The following is a 16,766-nucleotide window of genomic DNA, read 5'->3' as shown; positions in this document are numbered from 1 at the left end:
CTAAACCTAACAAAAACCCTAACTCTAGCCCTAAACTCTAGCCCTAAACCTAACCCTAATCCTAACTCTAACCCTAACCCTTGTTTACTTGAGATAACGCTAAAAATTAAAAACTGCCGGGCATTTAGGAAATCGAAGACCGTGCCCGGCAGCCGTCAGATATACGCCGGCTGCCGGGCATATAGCCACTGTGTATTTCTTATCGTTCATACCGCAAATAACTAGTAATTAATTGTCAGGTTCGCTTTGGACCTTCTTCGTGTGTAATCATATATGCACACTCATACGTGACGTACTTGAAATCGGATTTGTATCATGAGATGATTTATTGATTGTATAGACAGTAAAGACTTCACATAAAACTTTTACACCATGCAATGTATGTACAATGTGAATGTTGAAATAAGTGTGGTTTCTTGAAGCTAGAAAGTGGTGGGTTATGTTATCATATCTAGGAATGAACATATATGTCATGAGCATCATTAGGTAACAATTGCACTGTATTATAGCTGGCATTGGTGAGTGTGTAAATGTGTGTACGTAGTGGCAGGGCTGCCAACATTGGGTGATAGGCGAGAGTGAGATGCGAGGGAGCGAAGCGACCGAGGGTGGGGGGAAGGGGGTTTCCCCCTCCCACGGTAGGGAGCTTTTGCATTTTATAACTTCAATTTGTGCAATTTCGTGCATACTAAAGTGACTGTTTTCAGATATTGTAAGATTTTTTTTGCTGTGCGTGAGATATTTCAGCGTTTTATTGATGAAGAGATATTCATGCGTGAGATATCTCAGCATTTTTATGGCTGTGCGTGAGATATTGTAAGATCAGCGTGAGAGCGTGAGATATGGTCAAAATGCGTGAGTCTCACGGTCAATGCGTGAGAGTTGGCAGCCCTGACGTAGTGGGCATAAAAATATTCCTTTGCTATTCTAGTAGTAGTACTAGTAGTAGAAAGTGCTCAATCCTAGTTTGGGATCCAGGTATATATAGTTCGCATATGTGCTAAACTAATTCGGGGTGCTAAACTAGAAATCTAGGATTGGGCTGTAGAAGTTGATGCATGGCAAGGCCATAGGCTGAGCAAATTCCTAGGGGGGCAAAATTTCATGACTCAACTGTGTAATGATGAGCGACGGGCGCAGCTCTTTATCGACGTCCATGGTGTGGTAGGGGTGGGTCTGAGACGAGGCTTTCACGGATAATTATCACTTAAGTGACCAAAAAATCTCGTTCTAGGGTTATTTACGATTATTAGCTAAGCTTATTTTTTAATTTTGCTCCAACATCTAGGAGGGCAGCTGCCCCCCTTGCCCCCCCCATCCCAGAGGCTACAGCCGTGCATGGATCTCATCGCAATCTTTAACACCCATCTCTCGATATTCCAGTGCTGCGCCGACTGCTCGTCCAAGAACCCGACGTGGGCTTCTGTGACGTTCGGAGTGTTCATCTGCATTGACTGCTCGGCCGTCCACCGGTCACTCGGCGTCCACCTCTCCTTCGTGAAGTCCATACAGCTGGACACGAATTGGACATGGCTTCAGCTGCGAGCGATGCAGCTGGGGGGGAATGCTAATGCTGTAGGTGTTTGGTAGATATTTCACTGTTCCCACCTAGATACCAAGATATAGTAATGTAACCCAACAAGAGTAGGCTTACATTAGTTGGGTTGTTGACACCTACTCTTGTTGTGTTACATTATTGTATCTTGGTATCTAGGTGGGAACAGTGTTGCATGTGCAGTGTTATCCTTTACAGTGGGTGACCCTAGAAAGAAAAGTGTAAAGGCCCTATTAGAGAAAAGTGTAATCGATTTTGATGTGTTTAACCAGGGTTTATATGGGTCCTGAATAACTTGCAAAGTCTTTCAATTTCAAATGTTATGGAGGTCGGGCTGTGGTCCACAAAAGTCCGCGAGAATATGCAATCATAATGTTTGGTCCTGGAAAGTCCTGCAAATTGAAGAAAGTTCCTGGTGTCCACATTTTACCCATGATAATAACAGATAATAGTGAACATAGCCGAAGATAAAGGCCTCTTGCAAAATTTAAATAACCATCATGTAGCTAAATTACTGTAAATTGGTCATGGTTACAGTTTATACGTTTTTACAGTTTAGCACCACAAATGAATTATATAGAGTGTGTTTTTTTCATAGGAGGCATTTTTCGCTCAACATGGCTGCACGTCGCCAGATGGGAATACCAAGTACAATAGCCATGCTGCTAGACTGTACAAGGAGAAAATCCATCACCTTGCCACCCAGGCCATGCGCATGCACGGAACAAAGGTAAGTAGCCGGCAGGATTCTACTATTTGTGCATACCCTTAAGAGGAAAGTTTTATGTTAATAATTTGACAGTTATAAAACAGGAATGCACCAGGACCTTATTTAAAACTTGACTGCATATGTAAATTTTTACAAGAACTTGATGTGTTACTGTCGCTTCAGATGAATAGTATTGATAAAAATGATGGATAATATTCGATCAAGGACTCTGCGATCACGAAATCATTGTTGCTGAGCAGGCATGTGTGCTATTGCGTTGTTCTGCCTCTGAACTTCCAGCTTTTCATCGACACACGTTCTGATCTTATGACCTCACACAAGAAGGAAGGAGATTTCTTTAGTGAAGTAATTAGTTCAGTGTCAATAACACCAAGTAATCCGAGCCAAGCATTGAGCCGACCATCTCCCATAACTGCTCAACAGGGTGAGTAGCACACTACTGGTAAAGGATTGTGTCCGCGATGTGCCTATTTGTTCAAATGCATCTGAAATGCGAATTGGCCATGCGCTTAAGTGTATTTGCGAACCATTGCTTTGTGCACAACACCGTAAAATTGTTTGATCGTTAAACGAACGCGTGGCGTGGTTCAAATTTTTATCGTGTCTCTGTTTCACCAATGCGAATGCTTGCCATATATGTATACTGCATAGCTACCAGCATATAGCTACCTGCTAATAGCTACCAGCAGGAATTACAGCAGTTGAGAAAAGTATGTTGAGAGCAATAAATTGCGCAGTGAATTTGCATTTAATTGCGCAATCACGGCAGCTGTTGCCAGGGTGGCGTTCGCTCTGCATTGCTACATGTTTTCGCTGATTCCTTTGTATGTGGGGCTTGCAGCACAGGGGCAGGTGTATGACATATCTGAATATCACCGAACAAGTTACGTCTAGTCCAGTTTAAACTGTTTAACATAATTTGTTGGAGTAATATGGTAGTAATAAACGTAGTCATTGCTATCTCTTAATGGTTTTTAATTCGTGGGTCAAGGAAAGGCAGGACTGACAGATAAGGCACAGCCTGAAACAACCAAGCAAGGTCCAGTGCCAGTTGCACAGGTCAAATCTTCACTTGCAACCAGAAAACCTGCTGCCTCTAAGAAAGGGGTGAGAACAGCTTAAAAGATGCATACCTACTGTATCTGTGGAAATGTATCTGTATCTGTATGAATTAACTGTGGAATCAGACTATCTATAGCTTGGTGTTAATGCTTGGTGCCGTCAGCTAAATCGTTCAGACAACTGTTTATTCGATGCATGATAAATATCAAGAGTAGATAATAACACAAGTGTTATTATCTACTCTTGTAAATATGTTAAATATGTGTTGGCAGTTCAGATAAAATCAGTAAGATAATATGTATAGTTAAAGCATTGCAATCTCTTCATATGTATATATACTTACTGTAACCCTTACTATAATGTTTAGTAATCAAGAGGGATTTTATTACACTAACACTGCTTTTTTATTGATTTATTTACAAATATGCTTTACCCTGTTTTTTGTAGCTATGTGCTAAAAAGGGAGGCCTCGGCGCCCAGAGAGTAAAAACAGACTTCAAGGAAATCGAGAAACAGGCACAGCAAGCACAGGATCAGCGACCAATATCCCCGCCGGAACTCTCAATCGCCGAACAGCAGAAGATCAAAAGCGAGGAGGAGGCGGCAAACGAAATGTAAGCACAATCATCCCCCAAGTTACGAAAAGAGACGCATTCTTGAAAAGCTGCTGTAATGCCAAATTCTGTAATACCCTGGTATGAACACCATTAAACTTTCCTCTTGTTTTATACTATTTAATTAGAACTGACTTCATACAGAAGTAAATAGAAGTAATACTAGGACAGGTATATATGAAAACAAACGTTTTAGCTCAGCTGACGATGTGTCAGAAGTCAGATGCAGCGTGTAGAATCGCATGATTGTCCGTGCGTCCGTGCGTCCGTCAACAGTTGGGCACAAATCTTAACCGCTCAACGTACGGTCTTGATATTTGGGACGTGGGGGAGGGGGGTCACGATAAGGACGCGGGATGTCGAATTTGGGGGTCAAGGGTCAAAGGTCAAGGTGTGTCAATGGAGGGGAAACTTAAGGTACAGGAGGAAATACGGAATTGCAGCACAAATCTCAACGGCTTTACCTAAGCTCTTAATATTTGATGTATAGTGTGATGGGGAGGAAACCAATCACCAGCGCGAAATTGGAGGTCAAAGGGCAGTGGAGGAAAGGTCAGATATCAGACATTTTCTGAGGACATGGTCTAACGGACCGAGGGCAAAACTATTTTTTTTCAGTGCTGACCTACCATTTTTATCACTTTATTGAAAGGACCATAAAATGTGCTTTCCGCTGACGTGCGAAGAGTAAGTGTCTGATAACCTTTTGACCCTCAAGAGGAGGGGCAAACACGGATTTGTTGACTGTTAACAAAGGACTTGTTGACTGTTAACAAAGGACTAGACTGCTTTTGTTATTAGAGCCCTCTTCACCCGCCCCCTCCCCTTCCCCTTCCCCCACCCTCCTCCCACCACCACCACTACGCTCGCGCTCGACGCATATCCATGATAACATGTTAATATAGTGAAGTCATTAAAGTTACACAGGTGTATCTTTATTACTGTACTACCGGTAAAGCAAAGCCTATCATAGATTTTAGATCTGTATTAGTAGTATCCTAGATATATGCTCTGAGCGCGAACGCGGTGGCGGGAGGGCGCACTTGATTCGGTTGCCAGTGAGTTTATCAGAAGAATACCCGGCTACAGTACACGTCAGTTGAGCGCTGTCGCTCTGCGGCACTTGTTAAAGATGTAAATTTGAATGTTTTCTGATATAATATAGTAATAAATAGACGAGACTTGAATTCAAAATATCAACTAGTTAACTAATTACTTGGAGGGATATGGTAAGTCATTAAGAGAGGGTAGGCTAAAAACCAGGTAGTATGTGTAGGTGTAATTTTAAGGAGGTGCCGTACATATGCCGTACAAGCATGAATATATATAAACAAGTGTGCTCTCCCCCATACATGTATATATGTGTGTTATACAATGGTATTTAAAGCTTGGTGATCACTGGCATTTTTCGGTCATGTGAGCATCGATTTGGATGGTGTTGTGTGATTGAAAATCACCTGTGTAGTGAGCTTGAGGTCACTTTTTCTTTTGAAATTCTCTACAAGAGTGATTTTATTTTCTACATCACGAATTTAGTTGTCATATTTTGCATATTCTATATGAGTGAATTTCCATATAGAAATGTGAGCCATGCGGTGGTTGACTGTAGCTGCTAATTCCAAAACATTCCTTGACAATTATGCATATATGCATTGATTACCAAATCATGTAGGCAGCAGTAACAGACGTTTTACATGCGATTGAGATCATTCTAGAATGATGATTTTATTGCAGGACTGCCAGAAAGTTGGCTTACCAAGAGTCGAATATCCAGGACAGTGATACGCTAGGGAGGGAGCCACATGCATCAGTGATTGGGACTCGACTGGGTGGGCACGAGTAGGTACCTCTTGTGATTTAAAATGTGTTTTGATGCATTACTGTGTGTGCCAGCGAACTGTGTTCTATCCATGTTACTGTCTGCCTATTAGAATAGTAAACATGTACAGGGTTTCTTATACATAGGAGGCACAGTGGCACACCGCCGTTGTCAAATTTGACATCTCCGTTGTGAAAATGTTCCTGTATTCACTGATAAGTATATCCTGTATCTATATACCTATAAGTATATCAATACATCCTGTATTTGAATCCATCATGCACGTTTTTCCCCCCAAACTGGCCATTACCTAGCTCCTTTGTCTATTTTCCCTCAGAAGAAACCCTGATGTATAAGTATGCACATTGCATGTATGAATGTCTGACCAGTGATTGGCTGTGAGTCACTAGCTTATTTGAAGTGGCCCTTTAAAATATTTTGATAAAGATGATAAGGAATTATATTTGTCTGGTGCTATATTTCTCGCTATGGTTAATATGAGTATCAGGATTTTATGCATGTGTGCTCAGTGTAATTATATATCTAATTCATTGTGTTGCAAGGTGAACAAATTAAATTTAGGCCTACTTGTAAGCCTTCTGTGATGATCAATGAGAAATTGATCTGTTAGTACATATAAAAAATTGGTATGATAGTATGAAATTTATGGAAATTTATACTTTCATAATATTTAAAATCGACACATGCCATTCTTTGCCACCAGAGTGAGCCACACTCTAGACTATCAAGTGATAGATCAGGAGGCGCCGTTCAAGGCTCGCAATCGATCATCAGATGCCAGGAGTGATTCCCATCCACCCAGATCTTCAGAAGGCTGGTATATATCAAACTTCCTAGAGAATGAGGACATAAATGTCAATAAAGTGGCAGAAATTACAATGCATGCATAGCATAACTATGCTAGTATATATTTGTTTATATATATTTTTATTTATTTATTAGTTTGTTTCTTATGTGGTTCTATAAAATACTGCATTGTAATCGGTACAGAGCATGTAATGTGCCATTTTTGGTTCATGTTTATGGAGTTATGAGTAAAAAGTTGTGAGTAGACTAAGGGTAGTAATGTATATAATATATATATATACGTATCGGGGTAAAAAATACACGGGAGCGATGAGCGATTCGATCTTCAAACCTCCGAAATCGCTCCCGTGAGGCTCAAAATAGCTCCCGTAAATTCTTTGACAAGAGCTATTTTTCCACAGACTTGAAAAAGAGCTCCCGTGAAAAAAAGCAATTTTCCCGTGATACGTATATGTGTAAATATATGATATACATTATATTAGATACAATAATGTAACCCAACAAGAGTAGGGTTACAACGCGAGCCTATTCTTTTCTTTGGAGGAGCCGCTGAGTGATTCACTCGGGGCAGTTTTATGGTGCGTTTTTCGAGACTTTTGAGCGCCATTTCTGTTGACCTGTGACGTACGCATTCCCAATGCGCATAGCATTCGGCTAACTTCGGCTCCTGTGTTGCCTGACATGCTGGCTCTGGTGACGTCATGACTGACAACAGGCATCCCATGATGCATTTGATCTTGGAGCCGAAGTTAGCCGAACGCTATACGCATTGGCGCGTCACAGGTCAACAGAAATGGCATTCGAAATATCGCCGCTCGTCACTTCGAAATTTTGTAACAGGTTATATTAGTTTAATACAGAGTATTGTGATACATAGTAAGTCCCAGGATAGTGGAGAAAGGTTTGTGTTTAGAATAAACCCAGTTTGGAAGTTCTAGTCTCGAAAAACGCACCATAAAACCGCCCTGAGTGAATCACTCAGGGGCTCCTCCAAAGAAAAGAATAGGCTCGTGTTGTAACCCTACTCTTGTTGGGTTACATTCTTGTATCTATACATTACTAGCTGGGCTACCTGACGATGCCCGGGATAAAGGAGAAAAGAGCTAGAATTTAGTCTGCCATGACGGCTGTATTGACCTTATTCTGATTTTATAAATCTGTCCCAAGAATTTCACTTGTGTTCAGTTCTGCAGCACTTCTTGGTACACAACATTCTTGGTGTTCCATCTTCAGAGAACCAAGGAGTGCCGCATTGTACTTCCAGATGTTGTCCCTGAAGTGCTTGGCACGTGGGCTGTCTTGTGAGAGCAGCTGCCTGAGGATCTGTGGTGGCATTTGGAGGGCCTCCAGCTTTACTTTGCCTTCTGTGCAGCACATGCCTGGAGCTTCCCCTGGCCACTTCTTGGCAGAGCAGTGTCTGCAGATGTTGTCCATCCTGCCAATGGAGACCTTTGGGTTGGAGGTGTAGTCTTTGTTGAGGTCGTAGGAGAACGCTGCGTTGAGCCATGAAATGTTGTCGTCAGTATGTTGCCTGGCCTTCCTTGCCTCTGCACGTGACCTCTGGTGGGTTGTGGCATCACTTCTTTGACGGAGTTCTCGCCGTTCTGCACTCTGCTGTGCACGTGACCTCTGGTGGGTTGCGGCATCACTTGTTTGGCAGAGTTCGCGCTGTTTGGCATTCTCTGCAGAGCGTGCTGTTTGATGGGCCAGTTTCTTTGCCCTTGCAGTTGAACTGCCAAAAGACGATTGCTTCCGTTTCAACATTTCATGTGATTGCCTGATTTTGAGCCTGACTATAGTTGAGCGCTAGGATTGCTGTTTACTTTTCTGCTGCGCTAGGATTTGTCTTGACTTTTCTGCTGCAGTGTATAGTCGAGTGCTAGGATTGCTGTTAACTTTTCTGCTGTGCTAGTATTTTTTGGGGGGAAATCTGTTGTTTGTTTTTTCCCCTTATTTTGGCCTTTTTGTGCAAATTGTTTTTGGCCTAAAATGGTCGTCGCGTCATGCTGATTGAGAATATACCTCACGGGTCACCTTTTACTGGTCTCGAGAAGACAGACAGACAGATAGATCCGGCGATTTATTGTAGGGGATGCATAAGAAACACTCGAAAATACGAAAATAAGCAGCAAGTTCAGCATTTATACCTACTAGCTGGAACCCGCGCTAAGCGCGGGCTTAGTGACTGTGATGCATGTGGTACCGACTGTTCAATACCCAGAGAGATAAGAGAAGAGATTGACCTTGACATTGACATTTAACTTCATTATTATATGCTTATTTTTGCTTACATTATTGGGCTTACAAAAATGTCTGTGCATGCAGCACAACGTTGACAGACGGCGAAATATTACAGCACAACGTTCACAGACGGCGAAATATTAGCAAGGCAAAGATATAGCGCCCCCTATTTTCAGGCAAATCTTTACCATTTTTTTTGTCTTTTTAAGCCCTTTTTATCGTTTTCAACCGAGTAAAGTTTAGAACCCGTCCCGTGTATTCATCGATCTCTTCTGTGAATTTGGCGCTATTTGGATCAAAACTGACGGAGCCTTTCATTAACATACATACATACAACATTCGCCAAATTATAGTAAGATATGGTAGTCGTCTACGACGCTTTCGTGTCTCTTTCGAAGCTAATAATTAGTTTATTGTCGCTGTAATTCGACAATACAGCTACAAAAATACCGGTAAAAATGCGAACAACACCGCGAAAATTCGCACTCGATGCAGTAGGAGGGTATATAGCGCCACCGCGCGGACATTTATTAAAATAATAAATAAGTTTAATTGTAATTTGACATTTCTTTATTTTGTGTTTTGTTTTGATTTTTGTGTGTGCCTAAAATGGTCGTGGCAACATGCTGATTAAGAATATATATGGTGTTGAGGGGTGACCTCTTACGGGGGGGGGAGAAGATAGACAGACAGACAGAGACCGAAAAACAGACTTGCACTTTATGTAAGAGATATATATTCTTTTTCTCTCAGGTATGTCTCACAACAAGAGCGGGATGCTGACTATGGTGTAAAGATGGAGACAGATGTAGGGCATGGGGAAGAGTGGGAGGAGAAGACCCAACAAGTGAGCCAACCCGTCGCCAGCGGGCGGGGCTGGATGGGATTCTGGAGGTCGAGCCAGCCAGATAAGAAGCAAGAGGACATCCCTTCAACAGATATGCCCGAGGAAAGGAGGTATATATAAAGGCTTGCTTATATGGTCCATTCAACGTTAAAACGATAAATTCGGTTTTTAACACATATATTTGCATGTACATTCTAGTATATGCACACAGTTTTACGTGTGTTTAAGGCCATGATAAAAATATTGTTTGTTTGCCCTCGCCCGACCGACCCGCCAAAAAGGGGCCGACTCAAAATATTTTATTGATCTTTCCCATTCTTTTTTTTAGCTCATTTGACATAGTCAGATGCAGCTTGTAGAATCGCATGATCGTCCGTCCGTGCTTCCGTGCGTCCGTCCGTCCGTCCGTCAACAGTTGGGCACAAATCTTAACCGCTTGACGTACGGTCACGATATTCGGGACGTGGGGGGGTAATCCGAAAACGAGTTGGGATGTCGAAGCTGGGGGTCAAAGGTCAAAGGTCAAGAGGTGTAAAGACAGGGGAACATTCCCTCCTTAAAGGCATATAGGCCATTGATTATACAAAGTTGACGAATGCTACAGTAACTGGCACCTTCTGTAGTTAATAAGTACATTACTTATAGTCAAACGCGTATTAGTTTGTCCAATATCGACTGCTAATTACTAAGAAATGTCTAATTGGAAATCCGTAAATCTGCTAATCTGGCGCCAACGCTAAATGGTTGCCAAGCAAAATAGCCTCGAATCTCGGTTAGGCAACGTCACATGTTGCTACGGGTGTTTTAGCAGAGAATTGTTTGTCCCGGGATGCTTATATACGACTAATGATGCTAGTAGAATGTATCTCTGGGTGTATTCTCGGTATTGAGGCACAAGTAAATAACCTTCGGTGCTAATGAACGGGTACCCACATGTCTTCAATTTCAGACACAGGTGTATTCGTTTGACCAATATACGTAAATACGCGGATTGCCGTCTGCTTTCCATGTTTAGTCTCTGTGGCCGTGGTTAGTCCGCGATCCTCCATAGTGTTGGCCCCCAACACAGCCTACTTCATTATCACAAGGGTCCGTGATTCGTACGTGGATTCCACGTTCATTACAATCAGAGCTACTGTTACGTATACAGTTACGGTACTGTACTATCGCTATGCATTGCGTACGGCCGAGCGACAAATGCATGCGTGCGTTCGCGTTTTTGCATGCGTGCGAAAAATGTCGGTGGATTCTAAATCTGTACCGTACACCGTTCGAAGTATGCGGTTTCGAAACTGTAAACAAGTCAGTCAATGATATTTCGTGGACTGCGGATTCAATTAGACATTTCTTAGTAACCAGCAGTGATATTGGACAAACACTAATACGCGTTTGGCTATAAGGTAATGTACTTATAACTACACAAGGTGCCAGTTACTCTAGCATTCGTTAAAATTGCATAATCGATGGCCCTATTATGCCTTTAACTTAAGGTATAGGGAGGAAATGCAGAATTGCGGCACAAATCTAAAGCTAAAGTCGCACCAAGCTCCCCGGACCGGGCCGGACGCTGCCGGACTGAATCCAGGAGAGATCCTTGTTGGTCCTGGCGGTCGCGGCCCGGTCCGGGTGGTCCTTGATGGTCCTGCGCATTCCGGGATATCGCCCCGGAAGTTTAAACTGTTTAAAATTTCCGGGGTGATCCGGGACGGTCCGGGAAGTTTTCCCCATCCGGGGTGGTCCTGGATGGTCCGTGGCGCGTCCGTGGTAGGTCGGGACAGTCCGTAGTGGCACCGCTGTGAACCGGGCCCACACCGTGTTGAACCGGGCCCATCCGTGGCCATCCGTGTCGTTTTGTCGCCACGGATCACTACGGATCAGGCCGGACCCAACACGGATGGGAGCACGGATGGGCCAGGACGGGGCCAGACCAGGCCGGATCAGGTCCGTGGCGGTCCGAGGCAGTCCGGGGCGTCCGGGGCGGTCCGAGGCAGTCCGGGGCGGTCCGGGGCGGTCCGTAGTGACTCCGTGCTGGGGCCGGCTTCATCCGGTCTCAATCCAGGATGATCCGTGCGCTGCCGTGCTGGTCCGGCCCGATCCGGCCCGATGATGCTTTTTCACCGCGGATCGCCACGGATTATAAAATTTTACGGTCCGGGGAGATTCCTGCCCCATCCGCGCTAATCCGTGACAGTTCCAGGCCCCAGTGTGACTGGCTTAAACGGCTCGACCTAGGCTCGTGGATAGTCGTGTATCAGCACATGGTAGGAAAAGCCATTCACATGTGCCGAAATTGGAGTCACAAGGTCAAAGGTCAATGGCAAGGGCAGATTTGACATTTTCTGAGGACATGGTCTGACGGAGCGATTGAAAAACTTTTTTGTTTCAGCGGTGACCTAGCATTTTTATGGCTTTATTGAAAGGACCATGAAATGTACTTCTGCTGACATGCGAAGAGTAAGTGTCGGAAAACCTTTTGACCCTCAGAGGAGGGTTAAAACATGGATTTGTTTACTGTCTGTTAGAAAAGAATTTGACTGCCAGGTTTGCTAGTAGATTCTATACATGCCTGGATGTATGAAGGCTACAAGTCACAGTGAAATTTCCAAAGCTAAATTTGGTTGGAGAAGGTTTATGCTCCTTTAAATCGTATAATTCTATAGCATTCTGTACTGTCAGTGTGTTACATGTAACGTATGCCACTGCCAGTGGGCCACTGCCAGTGCATGTGGTGGTTATATTACTGTGTAGTTTTTGCCTGCGTTAATTAGTTACAGGTGGCAGCTCTCTATTTCAGCCTGTAGGCTTGCGTAGGTAAATGGATGAGTGCTTACCTATTCTGTCTTGCAAATAGTTGTTGCTACTACGTACGATGGGAGCTTCCATCTTTAACCTTAAGACACTTAAACGTACGCGCCATCTCGTGGCAATTTCATAACGATCCAACGAACACTTCCTTTGAGAAGGTTCCTGATACCATCCCTGTGCCTTCCACTGTTTCGGCGTGTATGTGAACACATTTGGAACTAACAGGGTTTACTAGAATCCCACCACTCCACCACAGAGTCACCGCAGTAGACGTTAGATGCAGGGGCGGATTCAGACCGTATTGCCGTATTGGTAAATACGGTCTAGATTTCAAAGTGCCCTTCGAAATTTTGCGCTAAAAAATACAGAAAACAATTTGATGGAATTTGGCTATAATCTTTATTTGTTTTCTTTTTCTTCTGATTCATTGACAGGAAAGGAAATCAAAATTTTACATGGTAACAAAACAGCTTTGATATCTGAAAAAGAAGGGAAGTGCTTGAATTATGCAAAGCGCAGCAAAATGAAGCAGAAATAAAATTCCATATGGTTTTTAGCTATTTGCTGCTTGACTAAATGTGTACTCAAGTGGTGCTCATTTTTTGTGCCCAGGGACCCTTGAAATTTTAAAATTTCTCTGTGGGCCCCCGCCATGTGCTTCCGCGGCCGACGGCGCCACTGTGGGGTGGTGTGCCTTTTTGGGGATGTGCCCTTAAAATCTGGAAAAATACTGTCTAGTTCAGCCCTGGATCCGCCCCTGAGAGATGAGCGCTGTCGCTCCGCGGCACTTGTTTTAATTGTCGCCTAAGTGTTGATCAATGTTTTAATGACTGGATTGACTTATTGTATTATTTTGTAGATTTTTCTAAAAAGTATATGGAAAGCTGCTAGTAATTCTAAGTTGGACTCAACATTTTTGTATTCAAATTTAATAGTACCTATAACTTATTTATCTGCAGTTATTGGAGATAAAAGGAAAATCATGTATCATTGTTAGTCAAATTATCAATTTTAACGAGTATTTGGGTAATGGTAATTGCCTCATCAGATCTGTTGTTGTTGTCACTGACAAGGTTGTTAATGAATCTGTGATTAATTAGAACGATGCAGCCAGACGAAAAGCCGACTCCCAGCCAGCCTGTAGATACAACAACAAAGCTCAGGAAATTCGAGAATGCGTCTGCCATCTCTTCTGACATGCTTTTCTCAGACTCCGACCGACAGAGGCCCCAGGTAACGTTTCTAAAACTAATCGTTGGATAATTGCAATCGGGAGATCTCGGCATTGTATGACTCTTCTATTAGTATTATACACATGATTTGTGGTTATATGACAAGTTCTCAGGTTTTGTAAGTTAAGTTAATGCATTTTTTTATTTCTGATTTAGCAACAACAGTCCACTCACCAGGAGAACTTGGCTCGTTTCAATGACTGCACCTCCATCTCCAGTGCGGACTTTTTCTCCGACAAATCGGGCGAGTCTCGGGCGCAGACGAAAGTTGAATATATTAGGTAAGGAATTGCCTAGCTGGCCCTAGCATATACGTTGTTGCTATTGATGCTGCTGCTTTTGCTGCTGCTGCTGCTGTTGTTGTGGTTTTGGTGGTGGTGCTGCTGCTGCTGCTGCTGCTGCTGTTGTGGTTTTGGTGGTGGTGGTGCTGCTGCTGCTGTTGTGGTTTTGGTGGTGGTGGTGCTGCTGCTGCTGTTGTGGTAATGGTGGTGGTGGTTCTTTGTTGTTGTAGTTGTTGTTGTTGTCATTCTGGTGGTGGTTTGTCTGCATAGGAAGCCAGACAGGTGTAACAACAACCCTTGATTGGCTGTTTTCATCCATCCATATATATACATTATTTAATCTGAGTAGCCTTAAGAGCAAAAGCTGCGCCAAAGCAAAAGTAAAATCACAATCACTGAGGCGCCATTACATGTGGTGATCCGGAGTACAGTGGAATCCAGTGGAGCCATCCAGAGTGAACAAGTAGTTAATCCAGCCAATCATTATCGCTGGTCGAGTGACCTATATATGGCGATCCGGAGTGAACAAATGGTTAATCCAGGCAATCACGATTAATGGTCGAGCGACTTATACATGGCGATCCGGAGTGAACAAATGGCTAGTTTTGCAATTGTTATCATTGCAGTCGCTGATTACGCAGTCGCTGGTTACGCAGTCGCTGATTACGCAGTCGCTTTGAAATGCATGCGACTATCGTTCTGTGTCTAGGTCGTACGCGCCGGACCTGTATGGCCTGAAGGAGGGATTCACGGGCGGAGTGTCGCGCGCCGCAGGAAAGATGGCGAGCGCCGTGAGCAGCGTCATCCCGACCAACTACTACTATGGCAAGGACGTCAAGGTGGGTACACCGCTCGCGCTCGTGGTCGTGGCGGTACAGTGTGGTGTCGCATGCGTCGTCACGGTTGTAGAAATGGGAGGGGTGATGTATATCGTCCATGTTCATCACCCCCTCCATTTATATATAATATGGTATAGCACTGGGTATGGTGCGTATGTTGGGGGTATTCAGGTATTCAGGATTTTGTTTGTTGTAATTCAATTTTTTCGAAGTATCGTTAAATTCACGTGTGTAAAATCTGCATTGACTTCGCGAACACATTGACAGCGTCTCCACGAGCTGTGTGGAATTGCAGTGATTTCTAGCCTTGCCCATGATTTGACTCTGTTTCAGGATGGGAAAGCATAAACATTTTGTTAAACCTACCCAGAAGGATACGCCGTGCGGGGTCAGTGCATTTGCTCAGACAGTGGTTGGAGAATGTAGCCTTTCACAATTTTACTCCTTTCTACATAGAAATGTGAGTTTCCAGTAATGCTTCAGGGGGAATATCTCAAAGGTAAATGAGAAAATGTGCAGAGATGATGAAATATGTTTTGTGAAAAATAAATCGTGGTGCCTGCTTTTTACCAAAAGGGTTGGTATAGATCTGTTACAATGGTTTTAAAAAGGTTTGTGTGTTGTGTGCAATAAACAACGTTTGTATTGTACTGCCTACTGGGTGTTAGACAAGTACTGAAAAAGAAAGGTCGAGGACCATGCACTAAACAGTGTCAGTTCTATTATATTTACTCTGAAAATATATTTGTGGTTGGCAATTGTGATGCTGTAGGCTAAGTGAATTGACGATAAGTCTGGATTTAATAACAATACTTTTATTGAATAAGTCTGCTGGCTACATAATGCTGATCATCTCTTTATGGCTGAACTTCCTGTTCCTGTTGATACAAAGAATGCTCACTAGGCGAGAACCGAAGGGGGGTTTCGGAGTTACATGAATACTACAGCAAATACATGCAGTGCATATATATATAGAGATATATGTAATCCTAGTCTAGTTTTTGACAAGCGGTGTGCATAATAGTGGCACAATATACATGCATGTTATGATCACATCAAAAAGAGTTGACAAAGAGAAGAGTAGTATATTATCAGGGGTAGATAATGACAAATCCTTTGTCATTATCTACCCCTGATATTATACAATATGTAGTAATATTAGGGTTTTATCGTTGTCTTATCAACATGCAATGTCCACCTGAGAGTCGCACATGAGGTGTCGTGATTATGATCTTATATCTCGTACTCATTACATACTCCAAATAATGTGCAAGCAACTGTAATATCCAAACATGTATCCTCTAATTAATGATTAGAGAGGTGAATACCAGCAATTCAATATACATGCATTCAAATGATTAGCGTAGTGCAAATATAGGAGAATGCTTCCACAGTTAATTAAAAATATCTGAATTACTGAATTTTTTGCCACTTTTTCTAAAGAAGCATTAATAAATTGCTGAAAGCAATACGGGCTTCGAAATTCTAATCAACACTGGCTGAGAGGGTCTATGTCCCCCAGGGTACTGCCGGAGGGTACCCTGGGTACGGTGCGGTATACCGGAACATACCCTAGTACTATCTAATATGCCGGACCGTACCTCGCCTACTCCACTAACGAGTCTAGGGAGTCACCTATGCCTACTCCCTAACCCTAACCCTATCCCTAACCCTAACCCTAACCCTAACCCTAACCCTATCCCTAACCCTAACCCTATCCCTAACCCTAACCCTATCCCTAACCCTAACCCTATCCCTAACCCTAACCCTAACCCTAACCCTAACCCTAACCCTAACCCTAACCATATCAAATATTTACCAGGGTACGTTCTGGCAGTACCCTGGGAGACATAGACCCTATGAGCAACACTGCAGGTTAATCTTGCTCACTTGGAATCATGCATGCATATGAG

At 43.2% G+C, this 16,766-nt stretch overlaps 1 protein-coding gene across 1 annotated transcript in view; it reads left to right on the top strand.

Moving 5' to 3' along the window:
- Nucleotides 1-16,425, top strand: part of LOC106812137 (ADP-ribosylation factor GTPase-activating protein 3-like) — a 21,438-nt gene extending 5,013 nt beyond the window's left edge. Inside the window, exons 2-13 of the mRNA XM_014815928.1 lie at nt 1,384-1,575; nt 2,154-2,285; nt 2,565-2,709; nt 3,277-3,392; nt 3,795-3,961; nt 5,696-5,800; nt 6,505-6,618; nt 9,603-9,806; nt 13,602-13,734; nt 13,890-14,014; nt 14,724-14,853; nt 15,187-16,425. Of these exons, the coding sequence (XP_014671414.1) occupies nt 1,384-1,575; nt 2,154-2,285; nt 2,565-2,709; nt 3,277-3,392; nt 3,795-3,961; nt 5,696-5,800; nt 6,505-6,618; nt 9,603-9,806; nt 13,602-13,734; nt 13,890-14,014; nt 14,724-14,853; nt 15,187-15,201 (1,578 nt within the window). The 3' untranslated portion in view covers nt 15,202-16,425. The remainder of the gene's footprint in view (nt 1-1,383; nt 1,576-2,153; nt 2,286-2,564; nt 2,710-3,276; nt 3,393-3,794; nt 3,962-5,695; nt 5,801-6,504; nt 6,619-9,602; nt 9,807-13,601; nt 13,735-13,889; nt 14,015-14,723; nt 14,854-15,186) is intronic.
- The last annotated feature ends 341 nt before the right edge of the window (nt 16,426-16,766 follow it).

The sequence above is a fragment of the Priapulus caudatus genome, unplaced genomic scaffold (assembly GCF_000485595.1).
Source record: "Priapulus caudatus unplaced genomic scaffold, Priapulus_caudatus-5.0.1 Scaffold612, whole genome shotgun sequence".
Classification (NCBI taxonomy): domain Eukaryota; kingdom Metazoa; phylum Priapulida; class Priapulimorpha; order Priapulimorphida; family Priapulidae; genus Priapulus; species Priapulus caudatus.
This window is presented reverse-complemented; position numbering and strand designations above follow the sequence as displayed.